Source organism: Heloderma suspectum, chromosome 2 (assembly GCF_057233095.1).
Source record: "Heloderma suspectum isolate Gila_16-S chromosome 2, 16-S_ref, whole genome shotgun sequence".
Taxonomy (NCBI): domain Eukaryota; kingdom Metazoa; phylum Chordata; class Lepidosauria; order Squamata; family Helodermatidae; genus Heloderma; species Heloderma suspectum.
Window position 1 is genome coordinate 355981893 of NC_139459.1, and position 23257 is coordinate 356005149.

General features: G+C 47.2%; 1 protein-coding gene across 1 annotated transcript in view; it reads left to right on the forward strand.

Moving 5' to 3' along the window:
* Positions 1-19337, forward strand: part of LOC146355523 (vomeronasal type-2 receptor 26-like) — a 44525-nt gene extending 25188 nt beyond the window's left edge. The window contains exons 2-3 of the mRNA XM_084829923.1: positions 14366-14475; positions 18427-19337. Coding sequence (XP_084686049.1) covers positions 14366-14475; positions 18427-19337 — 1021 coding nt within the window. The remainder of the gene's footprint in view (positions 1-14365; positions 14476-18426) is intronic.
* Positions 19338-23257: the final 3920 nt, after the last annotated feature.

Genomic DNA, 23257 nt, shown 5'->3' on the forward strand with positions numbered 1-23257 from the left:
TCCTTCTTAATCAAGAAAAACAGAAGGACACAATATGACAATTTTGAATCATTTCTCAATGCTATCGAGCAGTTTGGGGAGACAGTATTTCATTGTTCATATTCAAGGAATACATTGTCTGTGAAAGCCTGGAAGTGTTGTACAGAAAATGAGAACTGGGAGAAATTGCCACCGGATGTGATTGAAAAGATCCTGTCTCAAGACTCCTACAGTATTTACACTTCCATCCAGGCTGTGGCACAGACCTTACATGCTGCCAACTCATCTCCATTGAATATGAGAAGGATGGTGGGTGGAGAGAAGCTGGCACTGCGAAGGGTGCATTCGTGGCAGGTATTCCTATTCCTTCACCTACATTTATCCCTCAACGTTCTTCAAAGAAACTCACAACAGTCCTGTATTTTAGGATAAGCTATTGAGCTTCATGGTAAAACCATAGTGGGGATTTGTTACCCAACTGGGGGCAGGGATGTGGCAGGGGACATGCTGTGGTTTATCGGGTGCCGCAGTCAGAAGACCTTCCTTTTTTGAGTTTTTAGTTTGGAAAGGTGTCCAGGAGCAAACGGGGATTCCATGGCTGTACCACACAACCTGCTACTGAAAGATCTGCCAATCAGGGCTAGCCAGGTGGTGTCGATGTGGAGTTGCAGTCTCTTAAGATATTTGTGTTGAGTCACTTCAGCATTCATGCAGAGGCTGCCCTGGTAGGAGTGGCTTAGGGCTTCACAGCTGTTTCCAGTGGAGGCTGGTGGCGAATCTGAGTAGGCGACAGGGGTGGGGGGACAGGTCAGCATAGGTGGAGCTCACGGGTCACAGGAGGTGGAACAGTGTTTGTATCCCCAACAGCTGGCAACCTATACCACAAAAAGGAAGAACAGAGGCACACAAACTTCAAGATTATACATGCAAAAGGAGGGGTGAGGAAATCACAGCCACACACAAGCACATTTGGACCCACATTCTCTTGTTCCGGAAACAATGCACATTCTACATGGAATCATTAATGAAGTGTGTGTGTGTGTGTGTGTGTGTGTTTCAAACAATCACCCCAAATCATAATGCTGGCATTGCAGATGATGATATTGTCAGAGCTGCACAGCCTCATCCAGCTCAAGGCACTGATAAACCTCAGGGTGGTCGTCCACAGTAAGCCTCTGGCCCAATACTGACCTTACACACAACATACAGAGAGAGAGAGAGAGAGAGAGTCAACAATGTACAACAATAATGCAAAAAACATTTTTCACTACACATTTTTGTGGAAATCACCTTCCATGCTTTCATGGAAGCAAAAGACTTATATCTCTTCCATGGTAGAAGACTCAAATACAAAGCTTCCCCTTTGGCAACAAACAGCACACAGAGGCAGAAAACATAAACAGACATCGATGCCCTCTCTCGTACATGTACACGCTCAAGAAAGAAACATAAATGGACTCTGCCTCATTCAGATGCAACGGCCAAGCATGACACACACACGCAGCCACTGCTGGCCCAGGACATTTTGCTGCCAGATGAGGACCAGCAAATGTTGCCCATTTCTCAAGGCCAATCTGGGCCTGTCACTACAACTCAGCCTAACCTACTTTACAGTATTTTGAGGGTAAAAATGGAGAGGAAAGTCAGAACATAAATGCAATAAAATGAAGTAATTTTATACTTGTTGTTTATTCATTCAGTCACTTCCGACTCTTCCTGACTTCATGGACCAGCCCACGCCAGAGCTTCCTGTCGGCCGTCACCACCTGCAGCTCCCCCAAGGTCGAGTCCGTCACCTCCAGAATATCATCCATCCATCTTGCCCTTGGTCGGCCCCTCTTCCTTTTGCCTTCCACTTCCCCTAGCATCAGCATCTTCTCCAGGGTGTCCTGTCTTCTCATTATGTGGCCAAAGTACTTCAGTTTTGCCTTTAATATCATTCCCTCAAGTGAGCAGTCTGGCTTTATTTCCTGGAGTATGGACTGCTTTGATCTTCTTGCAATCCAAGGCACTCTCAGAATTTTCCTCCAACACCGCAGTTCAAAAGCATCTATCTTCCTTCGCTCAGCCTTCCAGCTCTCGCAGCCATGGGTTACTATGGGGAATACCATTGCTTTAACTGTGTGGACCTTTGTTGTCAGTGTGATGTCTCTGCTCTTCACTATTTTATCAAGATTTGTCATTGCTCTCCTCCCATGAAGTAAATGTCTTCTGATTTCCTGGCTGCAGTCAGCATCTGCAGTAATCTTTGTGCCTAGAAAGACAAAGTCTGTCACTGCCTCCACATTTTCTCCCTCTATTTTCCAGTTCTCAATCAAGCTGGTTGCCATAATCTTGGATTTTTTGAGGTTTAACTGCAACCCAGCTTTTGCACTTTCTTCTTTCACCTTCATCATGAGGTTCCTCAGCTCCTCCTCATTTTCAGCCATCAAAGTGGTAGCATCTGCACATCTGAGACTGTTAATATTTCTTCCAGTGATTTTAACTCCAGCCTTGGATTCATCAAGCCCAGCACGTCGCATGATGTGTTCTGCATACAGGTTAAATAGTCAGGGTGAGAGTATACAGCCCTGCCGTACTCCTTTCCCAATCTTAAACCAGTCAGTTGTTCCTTATCTGTTCTTACCATTGCTACTTGATGGTTATACAGATTCCTCAGGAGGCAGACAAGATGATTTGGTATCCTCATACCACCAAGAACTTGCCACAATTTGTTATGATCCACACAGTCAAAGGCTTTAGAATAGTCAATACAACAGAAATAGATTTTTTTCTGAAACTCCCTGGCTTTCTCCTTTCTCCAGTGGATATTGGCAATTTGGTCTCTAGTTCCTCTGCCTTTTCGAAACCCAGCTTGTACATCTGGCAATTCTCATTCCATGAATTGCTGGAGTCTACCTTGCAAGATCTTGAGCATTACCTTACTGGCATGTGAAATAAGTGCCACTGTTCGATGGTTTGAACATTCTTTAGTGTTTCCCTTTTTTTGGTATGGGGATATAAATTGATTTTTTCCAATCTGTTGGCCATTCTTGTGTTTTCCAAATTGCTGGCATATGACATGCATCACCTTGACAGCATCATCTTGCAAGGTTTTAAACAGTTCAGCTGGGATACCATCGTCTCCTGCGGCCTTGTTATTAGCAATGCTTCTTAAGGCCCATTCAACCTCACTCTTCAGGATGTCTGGCTCTAACTCACTGACCACACCATTAAACCTATCCCCGATATTATTATCCTTCCTATACATCTTCCATATATTCTTGCCACTTTTTCTTGATCTCTTCTGCTTCTGTTAGGTCCTTGCCATCTTTGTTTTTGATCATACCCATTTTTGCCTGGAATTTACCTCCGATGTTTCTAATTTTCTGGAAGAGGTTTCGTGTCCTTCCTATTCTGTTACCTTCTTCCACTTCCGTGCATTGCTTGTTTACAAATAATTCCTGATCTCTTCTGTCTAACCTCTGGAATTTTGCATTTAATTGGGCATATCTCCCCCGATCACTGTTGCCTTTTGCTTTCCTTCTTTCTTGGGCCACTTGAGTGTCTCAGCAGACAGCCATCTTGCCATCTTGCCCTCTTGGTTTTCTTTTTCTTTGGGACGTTTTTTGTTGCCGCCTTCTCAACAATGTTGCAAACTTCTCTCCATAGTTCTTCCGGGACCCTATCTACTAGATCTAGTCCCTTAAATCTATTCTTCACTTCCACTGCATATTCATGAGAAATATTAGTGAGCTCGTATTTAACTGTTCTGTGGGTCTTCCATATTCTCTTTAGTCTGATTCTAAATTGTGCAATCAGATGTTCATGATCTGAGCTACAATCAGCTCCGGGTCTTGTTTTTACCAACTGTATAGATGTACAGTCGCCACCTTTGTGGATGTCCGTCACCTTTGGCTACAAAGGATGTAGTCAATCTGATTTCAGTGTTGAGTCAACCATCTAGTGAAGTCCATGTATAAAGTCGTCTCTTAGGTTGTTGGAAGAGAGTGTTTGTTATGCACAGTGAGTTGTCTTGGCAACATTCTATCAGCCTATGTCCCACTTCATTTTGTTCTCCCAGATCATGCTTGCCTGTAATTCCAGTGTTGTTTGACTACCCACTTTAGCATTCCAGTCTCCTATACTGAAAATAACATCTCTTTTTGGCCTATTAGCCAGTAGGTGCTGCAGATCCTCATAAAACTGATCTACTTCTGCTTCTTCAGCATCTGTGGTTGGGGCATATATTTGGATCACTGTGATGTTAAATGGCTTACCCTGAATTCGAATTGAGATCATTCTGTCAATTTTTGGATTATATCCAAGCACTGCTTTAGCCACGTTGTTACTACTCCATTTCTTCTGTGGTCCTCTTGTCCACAGTAGTAGATCTAGTGGTCCATGGTCATCTGATGTGAAGTGGCTCATTCCAGTCCATTTCAGTTCACTGATTCCCAAAATGTCTATACTTCATCTTGACATCTCCCCAATAACCACATCCAATTTGCCCTGGCTCATAGATCTTACATTCCAGGTTCCTATGGTGTGTTGATCTTTAGAACTTCAGATTCGTCCTTCACCACCAGCACCGTCGGCCACTAGCTGTCCTTTCGGCTTTGAGCTAGCTGCGTCATCACATCTGGGGCTACTGGTTGAACTTAGCCTCTGTTCCTCCTCAGTAGAATTTTGAGCATCTTCCGACCTGGGAGTCCCATCTTCCGATGGTATACCGACATATCTCTGGTTGTACTGATCCATTTAGTTTTCATGGCAAGAATACTGGGGTGGATTGCCGTTTCCTTCCCCAGGGATTGTATTTAGTCTGACCTCCCTGCCATGACCTTCCCTTCACGGTTTAGCTCATATTGTCTGATGCTATGTTCTTAATAAGCCTCCTAGCATGTAAAATGGCCATCTGTGAATTGCATTACTGTGTGCACGTCTTTACTAGGGGTGAACGAAAGTCACTTACCTTTTCTCGCAGCTTTTTCGCGGTGGGGGGGAGCGCTTCGCTGCTCCCCCCGCGAAGTTCAGGCCAGGGGGGGGAGGCTTCCCGCCTCGCCCGGCCGAAATTCAGGCCGGGGGGGGAGGCTTCCCGCCTCGCCCGGCCGAAATTCAGGCTGGGAAGGAGGCTTCCCGCCTCGCCCGGCCGCGAACACGAAAGTAAAAAAAAAAAAAAAGTCCCCTGATAGGCTACGTGACGATTCACGTAGCCTATCACGGCTAGATCTGGAAAGTCAGCCGTGATAGGCTACGTGAATCGTCACATAGCCTATCATGGGTGACTTAAAAAAAAAAAAAAAAAGCGCGTACGCGAATGGCGGCCCCCATAGGGAGCCGCCATTCGCGTTCCTTATTTAGTTGCTGTAGTCTACGTCAATGTTTACGTAGACTACGGTGAAAATAAGGGCAACGCAAATAGCGTTGCCCTTATTTTCGCCGTAGTCTATGTAAACATTGACGTAGACTACAGCGACCAAATATGGAACGGGAATGGCGGCTCCCTATGGGGGCCGCCATTATCCGTACACACTTTTTTTTTTTTTTTAAAGCCACCCGTGATAGGCTACGTGACGATTCACGTAGCCTATCACGGCTGACTTTGCAAATCTTGCCGTGATAGGCTACGTGAATCGTCACGTAGCCTATCAGGGGACTTTTTTTTTTTTCTTTCATTGCAATGGCGGGGGCGGCAGCCGGTCGAAATACCGGCTGCCGCTCCCGCCCCGCTCGAACACCGGACGAACCGCCAGCCGGACCCGCCGCCGGGAGGGACATTCAGGGAAGGTAAGTCCCGTCCCGGGGGGGGGCGGGGGGCGGAGGATTTCTCCCCGAAACTTGTTCGGGGGGCCGAACACATTGGCGCTCGGCCCCCCGAAGTTTCGGGGAGAAATTCTCCGCCATCCCTAGTCTTTACATGCATTTGTGCTAAAGAGGAGAAGTGTCCTGCTCTCTGCTTGTGTATTTCTTTTATACAGACCTGGGGAGGGAGCCTGAAGTCCGACACCAACTTTTACAACTCACCTGAAACATTCACAATCTGTAAAACCTCTTGCTTTCATATGCCCCACCCATCCTCACACAACAAGGCCTTTCCACAGAGAGACACATCTGTCTTCTTCCCTTAAGCCATCAATCCTGTGCATATTTACATGGGAGTAAGTCCCATGGAATTCAGTGAGATTTTCTTCTTAGTTGACCTATAGGATTGCAACATATCTCATTAACCTCCACTCCCTCTCTCTTACCAACACACCACCAACTTCACCAGAGTATATAGCAACAGAGAGAAAACAATTTCTGGCTGACTCCGCATTTCAAGAAAGGCGTGGGATGGAGAGAGCAATGATTTTATTGATGATGATGATGATGATGATGATGATGATGATGATGAACTGAATACTCCCCCCCCCCTATTTCAAGAAGTTTACATGCCAGGATTGCACTGAGCTGGCTCCTCCAGGTAAGCAGGCCAGCACGAGTGCACATCACGTGGACGTGTGTGCACTCACTCACCTCTCTCCTCCCTGCCCCTCTTTTTTTTAGCTAAATGACAATTAAGCCAATGACCAAGCCAGTTCTGCACTGATGGGAGAGAACCCCATCAGCCAAAAGACCCCTCCTTGCGGACGGAAGGGGTCTTCTCCAATTGGATAGTACAGGCTAAGTGCTTGCACTGATCAGATTTGATAGTATTATTATTATTATTATTATTATTATTATTAATAAGCTGGCTCAGCCAGAGAATCTGGGCAGCCTTAGAATGTTTCAAGGCTCTGCAAGTGCGTGAGCATCCTCAGTTGAAAAAAAGGAAGCTGCTGCTCTGGGGAAGGAGGAGGCTCTCAGTGTGGGCCAGGCACAGCTGCGGTTGCAATGGCCACCGCGGAGGGTCATTGCAAAAGGAAGTCCCTCGGCAAAGAGTTGCTTTTTAAATAATGGCATGCGATTTGGCAGGGCTGTGAGAAACGGTCTTCCTTTTTCCTCGTTTTTTCATTTTACGTGACTCCTGGGCCTCTCCTGCCCTTAAAGACCCATCGCCCCTGGCTGTATCAGATGATCGCCCACCGGTTTTCAGGGTTGCATAATGGGATGGAGGTGATCTGGGTATGGAGGTAAAGATTGTCTATTTGTCACTGAGAGATCACAACCAGGGGGCGTTTCTCCACGAGAACAGAAGGAGAAGTGAATGGAGGATTATTCGGAAGTTTTCATGGGTCGGCTTTTGTGCGGTTTGGTCCATGCAGGGCTCCACGAGCGAGGGCACCGCACCAGTATACGTTGCTTCACAGAACATACTTCCAGTAGGGATGTCAGAGAATTTCGCCACAAATCTTGGGGAGGCCGAATGCCAGCGCATTCGGCCCCCCGGAATTGGTGGTGAAACAGTCTGCCCCCCCGCCCCCCCGGGATGGGACTTACCTTGTGTGAATGTCCCTGGCGGCGGTGGCGGCTCCAGCGGCGGTGTGGCGGCGGTGCGGCAGTGGCGGCCGGGCTTCTGACCAGCTGCCGCCGCTGCCATTTCCAGTAAAAAAAACCCAAAAAAGTGATAGGCTACGTAAATGTTTACATAGCCTATCATGGCTGAGTGAAAAAAAAACAACAACCGCGCGTACGCAAATGGCGGCGCCCATGGGCACCGCCATTTGCGTTCCTTATTTTGTCCGTGTAGTCTACGTAAACATTTACGTAGACTATAGCGAAAATAAGGGGAACGCAAATTGAGTCCCATGGGTGCCGCCATTTGCGTATGCGTGGTTTTTTTTTTCCACTCAGCCGTGATAGGCTACGTAAACATTTACGTAGCCTATCATGGTTGAGTGCAGGGAAGCAAATGGAGGCGGCTGTGGCTGCTGCCATTTGCCTCTCGGCAGGACAGGATTCGTGGCGGGAGGGACGGGCCGCCTCCAACCCGGCCAGAATTTCGGGGGGGTGGGACAGCACGCCTCCCCCCCGGCAGGAATTTCAGGGGGGTGGGATGGCGCGCCTCCCCCTCACCGCGAATCAACTTTCAGGTTCAGGTAAGTGACTTTCGTACATCCCTAACTTCCGGGCGGGGTGGGTGGATTGGAGTAAATGTCATCAGCCTGGCGGGGCTGTGCAACCCATCTGAGAGTCTCTCCCGCCGCACCATCCAGGTTCTTATTTCTCCTTCCTCTGATACTCCCGTAATGAGATGGATGGAATCCTAGCACCAACAATTACTGCCTTACACCAACAAAGTAAACATTAAAGAAACACAGCTGCAGATCCTTTGCTACTCTATAAAATCCTGGGAGGCCTCCTCCCCTGAAATGGTCTTGCCAAAAATCAGTCTCTTTCTCTCTCTTTCTCCCACCTATTAATTACTTCCTTTCAACAAAGCAAAAAGTAAAGACATAAAACATGGATATTTATGGAAAAAGGCTCATTGACCACAGTGGAAGTTCCTTCTGAGGAGACACCCATTTCCTCAAGCTGTGCCCAATTCCAACAATTACTTTTTCCCCCTTCCCCTCTAAAAGCATCATCTCACTTTGTCACTAGCTCACCTTTGTCCAGCAGCACCTATACCCCCATCTCGCGATGCCATGGTCATGCAATTGCTCTATCATGCAATTGTGCCATTCCTACACAGGGGGTGTAGGTATTGCAGACAAAAGTGCTCTTTCACTTTAACAACCTCCAAACACAGCCACCTTGGAGTAAATCGCTCATGGAACCCCCCCCCCCATGTAAGCACATCCGTGTAAATGTAAGTAGAACTCTCCAGGCAACTGGGAATCCAGCAGACAGGCTAAGATACCATGTTGAGGCATAATGCTTGAACAGGCCTCATCAGCCTGGAAGACTCTACAGATTAGAAGTCCACATATGGAGAGCCAAGACATTCAACAGAATTTCCTCTTTACCAAATGGGTGTTTTTTCTATGTCATTCTAGCTTCACCCTTTCCTGAGACATTTCCAGCTTTACAATAGTTCCGTGGATGGAGCATATTTGGATGAGAACGGGGAACTGGCATCCGACTTTTATATCGTAAACTGGGTGACATTTCCAAACAAGTCCACTGCTAGAGTCGAAGTTGGGAGTATAGAGAGACAGGCCTCCTCAGAGATCAAGTTCACCATTGATCAGAAGGCCATTGTCTGGCCCAAGCTGTTGAACCAGGTGGGAAAAACTCTGATGCCTCTTGATATCTCTTCCCAGGCAATCCTATACATGTCTAATGCAAAGTACATCCCATTGAGGTCAATAAGGCTTGGTCATTAAGTTCACTTGGGCTTACTCCCAGGTAAGTGAGCGTAGGATTGCAGCCTTAAGTTCTATCAGTTTGTTAGCTATTGTACACAACACTTTAGGAATGTGATTTCCAAATCCATTAATGTATAATGAAATAACACAGTGACTATGGATAGAAAAGGTTTAGCATGATTATACGGAACCTGCTGTGAAGTATGCCAGGCCAGTGCTCTTCTAACTGTTTCAGGGCATATTTGAAACATTCCAAACTATTGTAGGAGCTGTCAAAAAACAGCATCCCTGAGGGGGTGTGCCCATTCACAAAATGGCTGCTCTGGTGAGCATGGCCATCACAAAACACAAATTTCACAGAAGGTATCAGAGACAGCAGGGAAGCAGGATAGTGGAGGGATCGATCCCCCTTCCTCCCATCATGTATGGCATTGTATGGCAATGTTTGGTCTCCTGTATAGGTGCCAAGTCCAAAATTTCCTTTAAGGCATGGGTGTCCTGTGCAAATACGTTGGCTGTGTGTGTTGGTGTGTGTGTGTGTGTGTGTGTGTGTGTGAGAGAGAGAGAGAGAGAGAGAGAGTGCTGTGGAGAGAGGCAAGTTGACTGAATTCATACCACAAACCAGAGGAAGGTAGGTTTATGTATATGTGTGCCTTAGTCGCCATTTGTGATGACCTCTGATGGGAGACGGACAGGGGGAGTGCGACCCTGTTGATTCTCCTGGACCTCTCAGAGGCTTCAATACCATCAGCCATGGTATCCTTCTGGATAGGTTGCCTGGGTTCAGAGTTGGAGGAACTGCACTGCAGTGGTTCCACTCCTACTTGGATGGTTGATTCCAGAAGGTGATGCTGGGGGATTATTGCTTTGTGCCTTGTCAATTTTGCCATGGGGTTCCACATAGATGTTGAACATGCTGTTCAACATCTATGTGACACCACTGGGGGAGTTTATCCAGAGGTGTGGGTTGTGGTGCCATCACTATGCAGATGGCACCCAGCTCTACCTCCCTTTCCCATCAAACCCAGGTGAGGCAGTGGCTGTTCTGAATCAGTGCCTGGACATGGTAATGGACTGGATGAGGGCAAAGAAACTGAAACTCAGTGCTGACAAGATGGAGGTACTGTTAGTGGGTGGTCCATTTGCAAGGCTTAGGTGATGTTCAACCTATTCTGGAGGGGATTGCACTCCCCCTGAAGAATCATGTTTATTGTTCAGGGGTGCTCTTGGACACAGAACTGTTCCCCCCAAAATATTCCCCCCCAAAAAAGAAAGGAAAGGAGAAGGAAGCTAGTAGAAAGAGGGAGGGAGGATCAAACGATGAAAGCTCAACGCCTAGAGGTCAAATGTATATGACAGGATGATTTCAAAAGGATTTATCCAATGGGAATTGCTTGGTGTACTGGGAAAGAATTGCTCCTGCACAGCTTCCATTCACAGAATCATAGAACTGTAGAGTTGGAAGGTACCTCAAAGGTCGTTTAGTCCAGCCCCGTGCCTATGCAGGAGATCCACTACTACTACAGCTTCCCTGATAGGTGGCCATCCAGCTTTTGCTTTAACATCTCTAATGAAGGAGAGCCTACCATCTTCCAAGGTTATCTGCTCTACTGTTGAACAGCTGATGCCACCAGGAAGTTCTTCCTAATGTTAAGTTGAAATCTTCTTTCTTGCAATTTGAACCCGTTAATTTGGGTCCTATTTTGTGGAGCAACCCAAAGAAACTTTGCTTCATCATCATGACACAGCCCTCCAAATATGAACATGGCTACTATATTGCCTCTTAATTGTCTCTTCTAGGCCAAACACGCTGAATTCTAACTTTTCCCCATAACATTTGTTATCCAGACGAAGGGGGACGGGTTGTTGCCTCCCGTCTTTATCACATGCATATCAGTGCGTCCTGTTCAGGGGAACTTTCCAATGTATTGTAACTTCAGTACATTGTTGCCATGGAATCCAGCAGTGTGTTTTGGGGTCTACGAACAATTTGCTTTACTTTAGTAAATGTATTGAAATGGTACAGAATGAAAATCCCAGAACTGGATTCCAATCAACCAGGCCAATCTCAGGTCTCATCTATTCTTCTTTTTTAAAAACCTATATTGAACGGATATGTCTTTGTAAGATGCGGTGAAGTGAGACAATTTGTATCCCTCCAAAGTCAATCAAGATCTTGCTTGAGTCTCTTTACTTGGTTTCCTTTCACATTCTTCCTTTATAAATGCTAAATGTTCTCTAGAATGTAAAATAAAAAGAGAAAGAGAGAAAAAAGAACTGTTTCTTGAGGCACAGGTGAACTCTGTGGCATGGAGCACTTTTGATCAGCTTAGGCTGGTATACCAACTACGGCCTTTTCTGGACCGAGATAGGTTAGCTATAGTTCTCCATGCTCTGATAACCTCTCGTCTGGATTACGGCAATGTGTTATACGTGGGGCTGCCTTTCAAAATGGTTCAGAAACTTCAACTCGTGCAAAATAGGACAGCAAGATTGTTAACAGGGACTGGCCAATGGGATCACATTAGGCCAGTCCTTTTCCAACTGCACTGGCTCCCAGTCCATTTCCGGGCCTGATTATTTCCGGGTGCTGCTATTAACATTCAAAGTCCTTAACAGCTTGCGGCCAGGTTATCTGAAGGATCGCTTCCTCCCATCTGTGCCTGCCCTGACCCTAAGACCATCCTCAGCGGTCCTTCTCCATGAGCCCTTGCCAAAGGAATTGAGGCAGGCGGCTACCCGGAAGAGGGACATTTCTGCTGTGGCCCCCTGGCTGTGGAGTGAGCTCCCTGGAGAGGTTGGCCTGGCACCTACGTTTTACTTTTTCTGGTGCCTCGTGGAGACCTTTATATTCTCCCTGTATTTTACAGTTTAACTTCCTAGTCTTTTAGCTTTTGTGTTTTAAATCTGTATTTTAAATCCCTGCATTGCTGCTAGGTTGTATTCTGGTTGTACTATTATATTGTGGTTTTCAGCTTTCATACTTTATATTGTTTTATGCTGCGTTTTGTGGTTTCAATTTTTCTGAACCACCCAGAGGGCTTCACCGATTGGGCCATATAGAAATTATATATCTTAATTAGGTCTCAAAGGTCTTAAAATGTCTCCATAAACTCTGTTTTGGATCCTTGATATTTGGGGTTTTTAAACTCCTGTCTTTAGTGTCTTTTGCAATTTTATTTGTTAAATCCACCCTAATATCTTTCAGTATTATGCAACCCAACCGCCCAAACACTCAGCTTTTCAGATATGCTTTTTCATAGTTAATCCCGAGTAATCCAGTCCTCCTTACTTGACAGTAGAAATGTGTAAGTGGATTTTTATACTGTGCAAATTCTCACAGTTACTTCTGAATTGGTATGAAAGCGGGTCTATTGCATGTGACGAAGTGAACAGTGCCCAGAACGTTTAGGCCAGCATGAATGTATCAGTCTTTAAGGTGCAACCGACAAGGCTCTTTATTGTCATTAAAAGCAGTGGGATATGGATGCAGTCACCATTTGTTGCTGGGTTGCAAAAAAATGCTCTTCTGTGTGGCCTCTGCTCCCCACATCTCGCCCGATGTTTGTGGGAGGCACCAGCCTCAACTGACTGAAACCAAACTGGCTCTGGCTCCTTCTCAGCATTCAGTTTTCTACTAGAGATGTCAGAGAATTCTGCCATGGATCTTGGTGAGGCTGAATGCCAGTGCATTCGGCCCCCCGAACTCTATGGCGGAACGGCCTGCCACCCCCCGCCCCCCGCAGATCCCCCCTGGGATGAGACTTACCTGGGGCGGATCTTCCAGGCGGCAGTGGCTCCAGCGGCGGCTCCAGCGGCGGTGGCTGCGGCGGCTGGTCTTCTGACCGGCTGCTGCCGCCGCCATTTACAGTCTTGTCTTGTTAAAAAACACACACACACACACATGACGTGATAGGCTACATAAAGATTTACGTAGCCTATCATGGCTGGGTTAAAAAAAAAAAAACCCGCCTACACAAATGGCGGTGGCTACGGCCGCCGCCATTTGCATTCCTTATTTTTGGCCTTCTTAGTCTACGTAAATATTTACGTAGACTATGATGGCGAAAATAAAGGGGAATGCAAATAGCATAGCGGGCGCTATTTGCGTCCCTTTTTGATTCACCGTTTTAGCCTACGTAAATATTTACATAGGCTAAAACAGCGAATCAAAAACGGACGCAAATAGTGCCTGCTACGCTATTTGCGTTCCCATTTATTTTCGCCGTCATAGTTTATGTAAATATTTACGTAGATTCAGGCGGCCAAAAATAAGGAACGCAAATGGTGGTGGCTGTAGCCGCCGCCATTTCCGTACATGGTTTTTTTGTGTGTGTGTTGTGCCCAGAGCCCTCCGTGGCTAGAAGTCCAGCTGCAGACGGCTCTGGCCTGGGCCTGGCAGACTGCTCCGTGGAGCTGCCACGGAGCAGAGCCGACCGTGGAGGATTCCGGGGGGGGGGAGGAACAGATCGCCTCCCCCCCCCCCGTCGAGGATTCCGGGGGGAAGGACGGAATGCCTCCCCCCCCACCATCAACATAATCCGCGGAAAGTTGAGTGACTTTCGTACATCCCTATTTACTACCGGACCATAACAAGCTGCCATACTATTGCATACATACAATGTCATACAAACATACTCCCAGTGTTTGTGGGAGGCACTAGCCTCAACTGACTGAAACCAAACTGGCTCTGGCTCCTTCTCAGCATTCAAGTTTCTACTTGACCATAACAAGCTTCCATACTATTGGTCAATCTATCCTATTATTGTTTGTTCTGACTAGCAGTGATGTTCTCAGACTTTAGGAAGAGATTTTTCCCTTCACGTGCTACCTGATCCATTTGACTGGAGATGTGAGGTCTTGAATATGAGGCCTTCTGCATGGCAACTATGGGCTTTACCACTGAAACAAATTCCTCCCCAAGATCTCTCTCCTCTCTTTTTTCCCCTCCTCATGTGGAAGGATGGGATAATGCCCCAATTTCAGATTTCTGAATATCATCACCTATTCAACCTCCTTAAGTCTCATCTTAATGTTTAACTAAGGAATTAAATTTCCCTGTTATGCTGTTTCCAACTGTATGACTAATTTCCACCAATTTAAATATCACTCCCAGACTTACACATTTTCCTGGATGTTTCTTATTTTCATGGATAGACCGTGCCTTTTTCTAGATGTGCTGAACATTGTCGGCCTGGATTTGCCAAGGTGATTCAGGAAGGAGAGCCCATCTGCTGCTATGCTTGTGCCCCATGTTCAGAAGGCACCATCTCCACTCAGGAAGGTAAGAGAATCCGGAGCAAAGAGCTGATCTCTCTCAGTGGGACACAGACACACTGATAGGTGTTAGGATGAGTTGTCTGAGGCACCAGTTCCTTTCTGGTTTTGTGTATAGTTAAATATTAATGTTCACTAACTAATTTCACAAAGGGTCTTGAAAGAAATAACCTGAAGTAAAGGAGGACAGGGGGGAAAGCAGCTATCCGTGGTCCTCTAGTGTGCTATTGTGATTAGGTGGAGAAATTAGGGATGTTGGCAAAATCCGCCACGGACTGCAATGAAGCCAGATTCTTTGGAATCCAGCCCAGTGAAGTCAGTGGTGGAATGGCCTCCCCCCCACCGCCACCCCCCAAAATCCCCCCGGGACGGATCTATGTGGCGGCAGATGCGGCGGCGAATGTGGCGACGAATGCGGCACGGCGGGAGCTCCAGCTCATCTTCTGGTTGCTGCCGGGCTGCTGCGGCCACAAATGGTGAGCTTTGTAGCAGCCGCCATTTGCATCCCTGCCTTTGGCCATGATAGGCTACGTAAATACTTATGTAGCCTATCACAGCCTAATGCAAGGATGCAAATGGTGGCCAAAGCAGCCCGGCAGCGGCTAGAATTCGGGCTGCAGCCAGCCTTGGCCAGTGGCTCCATGGTCTTGCTGCAGAGCAAAGCTGGTTGGGGAGGATTCTGGGGGGAGGGACGGATTGCCTCCCCCCACCACTGTGGATCCCCGGAAAGGAACAAGGTAAGGGATTTGTATGTCCCTAGGAGAAATCCGCCATGGACACCAATGAGGCCAGTTTCAAATGGCACCTGTGTCTCCCTCAGGAATCCTCCGGATCATGATCCTCCCTGGGGTGACTCTACGTAAATGCCTACCGGATGCAAATAGTGTCCACTACACCATTTGTGGCCGTAAAGCTCTTAGATTAAGCTAAATGCAGCCAAAAATGGCTTTACGGGTGCAAATGGCATCCACTATGCTATTTGCATCTGTGGTTTTTCCCGCAATGGGGGAAACTGATAATACCAATTCACCAAAGTTATTTACAGATGCATTTAGGTTAATCCAAGAGCTTTACGGCTGCAAATGGTGCAGTGGACGCCATTTGCATCTGGAGTCAGCCCTTAACCTAGCAATACAGCATGGCAATGGCAGCCGGCCATATCGCTGGCGGATCGCTGCAGAGCGGAGCCAGCCAAGGAGGATTCCGGGAGGAGGGACAGATTGCCTCCCATGCCCCGGCGGAGTCCCTCCTATAGTAGCAGGTAGGGAATCCACCCATCCCTAATTGTGACACTGTCAGTCTGCCATCTACTGCCTGCTTTACACATCAAGGGAGTTGCCAACATTTACAGACACTGTTATGGACAGTTTGTTCCCCACAGTATATCCTGATAAGCACAGCAACTGAGTGGTGTCATAAGAGCTCAGGATAGGGTTGTATGGGAATTCCATTTGAGGAGTGAAATGGTAACAGATTTTTCCAGTTCAGCCCTGGCAGAGTTTGTTTTTGCAGCTGCTGCTTCCAAACAAGCCTTAAAGTGAACAGAAAGCACATTGCAGGGATCCGGTTTTGTGGTTACCAAAGTATAGAACAGTGTGGTCAAGCTATCTCTGTCCAGGAGTGACCGTAATTGGCTTAACTGCCAGGGCTGCTTTTAAGCACACCTAGCCACTGAAGACAACTGTACCTCCAGAGACAGTGCTGGTTCAGTGTGCACCTTCCGACTACACACCTGCTCCTTTATGGGGAGAGTAACCCCTTCCAGAGCAGGCAGCTGACCCAGTTGCTGGACACTGGAGCCACTCACCCTCAGGGTGACCTGGACTGGGAAAGAATCCAACATCTCAGGCAAGGGTATTCCCTGGCCCTTCTTTCTGTGATCCTTTTGGGGTGGTGATGCAATGGAAGGAACTTGACATCTTCTCTATGCAAAATATTTTCCTGGCCACTGAACACGAGGAGAGCCCTGCTGGTTGACACCAATGGACCATCTAGTCTAGCCTCCTGTTCCCTGAACCTCATAAGAAGGGCATTGTCAGGGTTGTATCTGAGACCTTAGAGTCCCAAGGCAGCTCTCTGAGAAGGAGATAAAATTCATGGGAGAGGAACTCTCTCAGACTTCAGAGGTGCAGCTGGAGGGGGAGCCCCCCCCACTCACATTCCTGGGAGCGACAGTGACCCAGGCATGGAAAGGAAGGGACAACTTAAGCTTTTGGATGCGAGGTGCAAGCACAGGCACAAGCGAGAGATTTCAGGAGCCGAGCTTAGGCACTCAGCCCGATTGGCTCAAACTTGCGCCCCGAGGCCCCATGGGAGAGGGGAGATCTTCCCCTCCCACACCTTAAGTTCAGAGTGTTGCCCCGTTTTTCCAAAATGGAGAACAACTGATGTCCTAACACTTAGAAACCCCTAGCTGCCTGTTCCTTTGTAGTTCCTTTGAGTCTCAGGCAATTAGTATCTGTATGCTTCATTGCGATGAATGGAATTTAAGCCTTGGAAAGCAGCCCTTTTGATTGAGTGTTGATTCCGGCTCTTGGAGGATTCAGTAGGCAACAGGGTCACTCCTGAGAGACATGAAAGCTACAATCATCTCCTGTCGTTACTATCAGCAGCTGGTATGCGGAGGCAGACTGCCTGTGTACCTGTACGATGTATACTTTTATTTATTATTTATTGAAAGAATTTTATACTGCTCATCAGCATGCATGCACACATGCACACACACAGACACACACAGACACAGCTGCCTGAGAAGCTTACAGTGAATGAATCACAGGCTTGCAATTGAAAAACACAGGACATGCAAAGAAAAAGGGATGGGGAAGAACCATATAGCCATCATGACTGCAAGATACTGATAGACCAAATGTCCATGAATGTATCTAAACCTTCTTGAAAGCTACAGGCCACCATAGTGTGGCATGGAATTCTGAAATCTGGCGCTTCTCATCCCTAATTCCTGTGGTTAGTTTATGGTCTCCCCCCATCCTTGTATCATCTTCCTCTTCTGGCATCTATACTTTCACCCTATAACATATAGGGATGGACGAAAGTCCCTTACCTGTTCTCGAAGCTTGCTTCGCAGTGGGGGGGAGGTGCTTCGGTTCTTCCCTCGAAGTTCAGGCGAGGGGGGGGAGGCGCCCCGCCCCGCCCGGCCGAAATTCTGGCCAGGGATGAGGCGCCCCATCCCTCGCTGCCGAAATTCAGGCTGGGGAGGAGCGCCCCGTCTCCCTGGCCGCGAAAAAAAAAGTAAAGTAAAAAAAACAAAACAATAAGCGTTCCCTTATTTTTGCCACAGTCTACGTAAATCTTTACATAGACTACCCCTGTCCAAATAAGGAATGCAAATGGCGGCGCCCATGGGCACCACTATTTGCGTACGCATTTTTTTTTTCAAAGTCACCCATGATAGGCTACGTGATGAAATACATAGCCTATCATGGCTGACTTTGGAAATCTAACCGAGATAGGCTACGTGAATCATTACGTAGCCTATCACGGGTGTGTGTTTGTTTGTTTTTTAATTTACTTTTTTATTTTGTAATGCTGGTGGTGGCAGCCGGTCGGGAGACTGGCCGCTGCCCTCGCCCCGGCCGAAACGCCGCCAAAACACCGCCAGGACCCGCCGCCAAGACGGACATTCGGCCATGGTAAGTCCCATCCCGGGGGGGGGGGGCGGCAGAGAATTTCCCCACCAATTTCGGGGTGCCGAATGCGTTGGCATTCGGTCTCCCAGAGATTCATGGAGAAATTCTCCGCCATCCCTAGTAACATATCATTTTGAGCAGGGGTGGGCAGAAAGCAGATCTCCAGATGTTTGGCACTTCAATTTCCAGAAGCCCCAGCAAGCATGGCTAATGGTCAGGAATGCTAGGAATTGTGGTCAAAGACTTTTTCAGGGCATGAGCCTTTGGATCAGGCTGGATTAGTGAAGCTGCAGCTGCTCTCTTTTTTTCAGATGCAGACGATTGCAACAAGTGTCCAGATGATCAGCATCCAAATGAAGACCGAGATCAATGTGTTCCTAAACTTATCAACTTCCTCACCTACAAAGGAACCTTGGGGATTATCCTAGCTGTCTTTTCCCTTGTGTTGTCCCTGACCACTGGTCTCCTTTTAGGAATCTTCATTCAATATCGAGAAACTCCAGTGGTCAAAGCCAACAACCGTGACCTCACCTACATGCTCCTCATCTCCCTCCTGCTCTCCTTCTTGTCCTCCTTCCTATTCATTGGTCAGCCCCAGAAGGTGACCTGCCTTCTCCGACAAACCTCCTTCAGCATCATCTTCTCAGTCGCCGTCTCTTCTTTGTTGGCAAAAACTATCATGGTGGTGATGGCATTTCTAGCCACTAAGCCAGGAAACAGGTTGAGGAAATGGCTGGGGAAAAATGTGGCAGACTCCATTGTGATTTCTTGCTCGAGTGTTCAAGTGGGCATATGCATTCTCTGGCTGGGAATCTCTCCTCCATTCCCAGATTCTGATATGCATTCCCAGACTGGGCAGATCATCCTGCAATGTAATGAAGGGTCTGTTATCATGTTTTATATCAGTCTTGGCTACATGGGCTTTTTGGCTGCTGTCTGTTTCATGGTGGCTTTCCTTGCCAGGAAGCTGCCCGGGGCATTCAATGAAGCCAAGTTGATCACCTTCAGCATGTTGGTGTTTTGCAGTGTTTGGGTGTCCTTTGTGCCCACCTACCTGAGCACCAAAGGGAAATACATGGTGGCTGTGCAGGTCTTCTCCATCTTGGCCTCCAGTTTGGGATTACTGGGTTGCATCTTCATCCCCAAATGCTACATTATTGTACTGAGGCCAGATCTAAATAAGAAAGAGCATGTAATGATGAAACCAAAAGACTGTGTATGACTGAAGTACACTCCTTCAGTACAGTACGGTGATACTGTTCTTTCCTTGGGTGTGAATTTCTGTTGTTTGCTGTTCTTAGAAATGGTTCGTTAGGTGATGCTAGGATTTGTCCAGAGCATCTGGCATGGCATGATTGTGGGGAAGGCTGATTTAGAGTGTGTATATTAGTGTGACAGATTTGTCCTTGTCTTGTGACATCATGCCATCAGAATTGGGTGTTCCTTGATGACAGATCAGCAATTAACCATCCATGCATATTCCAGGTAAAACGTGTCACCTAGGACCCTATGTTTTTTGTATTCCTGGTATTCAGACATCGGTTTTAGAAATTCAGGACTCAGAGATCAGGCATAGCTTTTCATCTTTTACTTCAAACTCTCAAGCAGTTTCTACCTGATTTACATTTTATGATAGAAGGGCATGGAACAAACACAAAATACATAGCAGTTGCAACCAGAACACAGTTTATTGTCTTTAAGAATTATTAAGGAGCATTCCCTTCAAGGCAAAATGTCATACTCACATGGCATTTCTGAGCTGGGTGGCTGGGATCTCGGGGAGAGAAAGGGTCCTTCCTGTCTCTCCTTCCCATCTTGCATCAGCTACCTGAGGCAGCAGCTTGATTGGAGGAGGGCAGTGAGACGTCCTTCTGTCAAGGTTGACAGGGTAGGGATGGTGGAGAGCTCCCCCATGGATTCCAATGTGGCCGGATTCTAAAGAATCCCCCCTCCCCCGGAGTCTGTGGCAGAACAGAAGACTTATCTCTGCCTCCCCGCAGAATCCTATTCGGCTGGATCCTCTGGCTCTGGTTTGCCAGCGATACAGCCGCCATGCCGTATCGCTGGCTGAAGGGGACTTGACTGACCTTGTCCTGGATGCTATTTGTGTCTGCAGTCAGTCAAGTGCCCTTCGGCCAGCTATGCGGCATGGCGGCCATATCACTGGTGCTTCGGAGCTGGCTGGCGGCTCTGTGGAATTGCTGCAGAGAGGAGCCAGCCGGTGAGGATTGCCTCCCCCTCCGTTAACCCCCCCCCCCAGACTGGCAGGTAGGGGACTTGTACATCCCTATCACAGAGAGGAAGGCCAAGATGTCTTCTCAATCATCCCAGAATGCAGGACACAGAATAGTGGGCTCAAGTTGTAGGAAGCCAGGTTCCAGCTGAAGATCAGGAGAAACTTCCTGACTGTTAGAGCAAAACGACAATGGAACCAGTTACCTCGGGAGGTAGTGGGCTCTCCCAAACTGGAGGCATTCAAGATGAGGCTGGACAGCCATCTGTCAGGGATGCTTTGACTTGGACTCCTGTACTGAGAAGGGGGTTGGACTCAATGATCTCAGAGTCCCCTTCCAACCCTACTATTCTATGATTCCTACTCCTGGGGTTCTCAGAGAGACCTAGTTGGCCCCTTTGTGAACAGGATGCTGGACTAGATGGTGCACTGATGACAACCAACATGCCTCTGCTTATGTTCAGAGAAATGTTTTGGATGTTGAAGTTTGCAAGTTCAATCCAGCGTATCACCACCCAAAAAGGATTCCAGAAAGAAGGGCCAGGGAAGACACTTGCATGAGATGTTGGATTCATTACAAGTGGGTGGTGGCTCCATTGTCCAGGAACTGGGTCAGTTGCCTGCTCTGGATGGGGAATGACCTCTAACTGCTGTATTTTGCCTATCATATTTAGATGATTTCTATTTATGGCTGCCAATTTGCGCAAAATGCCCATTCATGTAAAAAGCCTACTTGTGGTTTTCTGAAAATGGGAGCTCATGGGTAACTCGAGATACCCAAGGCCTTCTGACTTAGTGGACATCAAGTTGGGCAAGCACAGGGGCCGATGGATTGGCATCCAACTAGGGCCATCTGGGAGCATGTCCGCTGGACTCTGCCCACTCCCAGACTTCTCTGACATCCCTGCTGATGACGTAAGTTTCTCATGAAACAGGAATTTCTCTAACACTTATTTATTATGTTTCCACAAGTTCTCAGCTATGCTTTTGGGGCGTACTCTATTTCATCACTTGCCAGCTTTGCTGAGCTACATCACCTTATGCCTTTCTAATGTGTATAATATACAGAATGAATCTGTATATTACTTAGAATACTTGGACAGAATGCTTAGATAATTTCTCCTCCTCCTCATCACCCTCATGCAGCACAAGCCCTTGCTTGGGTTGTACAGAGAAAAAATAAGTGGGTTGTTTTTGCAGTTTATTCCCAGTTTCAAAAGATCTCTTTTTCTATCTCTTTTTATTCACAAGCAATTCTTCTTGGGAGTAAAAGTACAATAATAAATAAATAACAATTTGTTGTCCTCCCATGGCACCCTAAATCAGAAGCCCAAACAGCCACCACACTCTGCCTGAATCATTGCCCCAGAAGTCTGAAATGGTCCTGTAATGATTTCCTGTCCTGTATAAACAGATGCTAACAGAAGTTGTCATCGCACAGACTGATGGTTCCTACTGTTATTATAACTTCAGTTTGGTACTACAGACTTTGGGCCATCCCAATCATGTTCCAAGAATTGTAGCTGACAAAGCAGGTTGTATTTGGCTCTTCTGCTTACTGTCAAAATGAATGTCCAAGAAATAACAGTGCAATTCAACATGTCTCTCTTTGAAGTAACAGTTCCACTGCATTCAACAATCAATAAGCATTCAACAACCCTTACTGCAGGATTGCAAAGCCACTGGATAACTGACAGAAACTCATTTGTGAATGTTATAAAAGTATTTTCTTGTATTAATATTTAACTAAAATATACTGGTATTTAATGTATATCCCCATCTTTAAAATAAAATAACTTTAAATCTATTGAGCGAGTTGTATCATCTCTCTCTGCACTGATACTGCCCCCTGTGCATGAAAACCTGGGCTCCTTCCTTACAAAACCATTGTCTTGTGACTCCAAAACTGCAATCCTACACCCATAAACTCTGTGAGACTTACTTCTGAGTAGAGATGCATAAGATGGAGTTAGCTAGAGCATGGGTTCTCAGTGAAAGCTTCGAGCTGAGCTCCTGCTGAGCTCCTGCACAGCAGGAGACAGGCCTCATCCTCCTGGCCAAGTTTGCAGAGGAGTCGGGGTTGCCAGTGGGGAGCGGGAGAGTCTTTAGCATAAGCCCAAATGGCCGCTCTGTAGCATATGCAGAACACAACTTCCAGGAGAAGTTGCAACAGTGCGTCCTATTTGCTAGGAGAACTGAGAGGGGAAAGCAAACACCTCTTCAGGACCCCTGGCATCTCCTCCCTACCCTTTGCTCTCCAACCTGCTTGCAGGGATGGGCCAGGGAACTAGAACATAAGACAAAAGGAGCAAGACAGGCCTTTGTTAGACTCTTTGCAGTAAAGAGCAGAGAACAAGAACGAGCTCGCCGGTGCTTCTCCTGCCTCTCCTAGAGCTGTGCGCAAATGGCCTCTTGAAGTTCTCCACCTTACTTGTGGGCTTTGAAATTTGGGAGACAATTTCACTGAATTTCTCCAGCAGAAGGAGAAATTCTCCACAGTGTCTCCCTGGGAGGGCTCCCCATTGGGAGGGCTTCTCGCTCAGCTACTTTGTTTTTTGGTAAGCGCCTTTTGGGGGGGCTGTGCTCAAACAGCATCAACTGTCTAGGCAGGCCGGCCCCCAACTTGTCTCCAGCACAATGCAAATGTGTGTGTGTGTGTTATGGGGGGGGGGGGATTTTGTGTCTTGCTCCAGGGATGAGGTGGACATATGCTCTCCCAAAATCTGTGCTCCAATTTCCCAGAAGTTTTCTCCCCCCCGTGAAAGAGGCTTCCATTGTTCTGCTTCATTCCGGATGTTTTGCAATGTATTTTTGAGCTTGTCTAATCACATCTGGCCTCCCAGATGACCAGCATGTCTTGACTGGAAAAAGCCCCATGGCAGAAATTCCCTCATGGTATCTTCCACTGG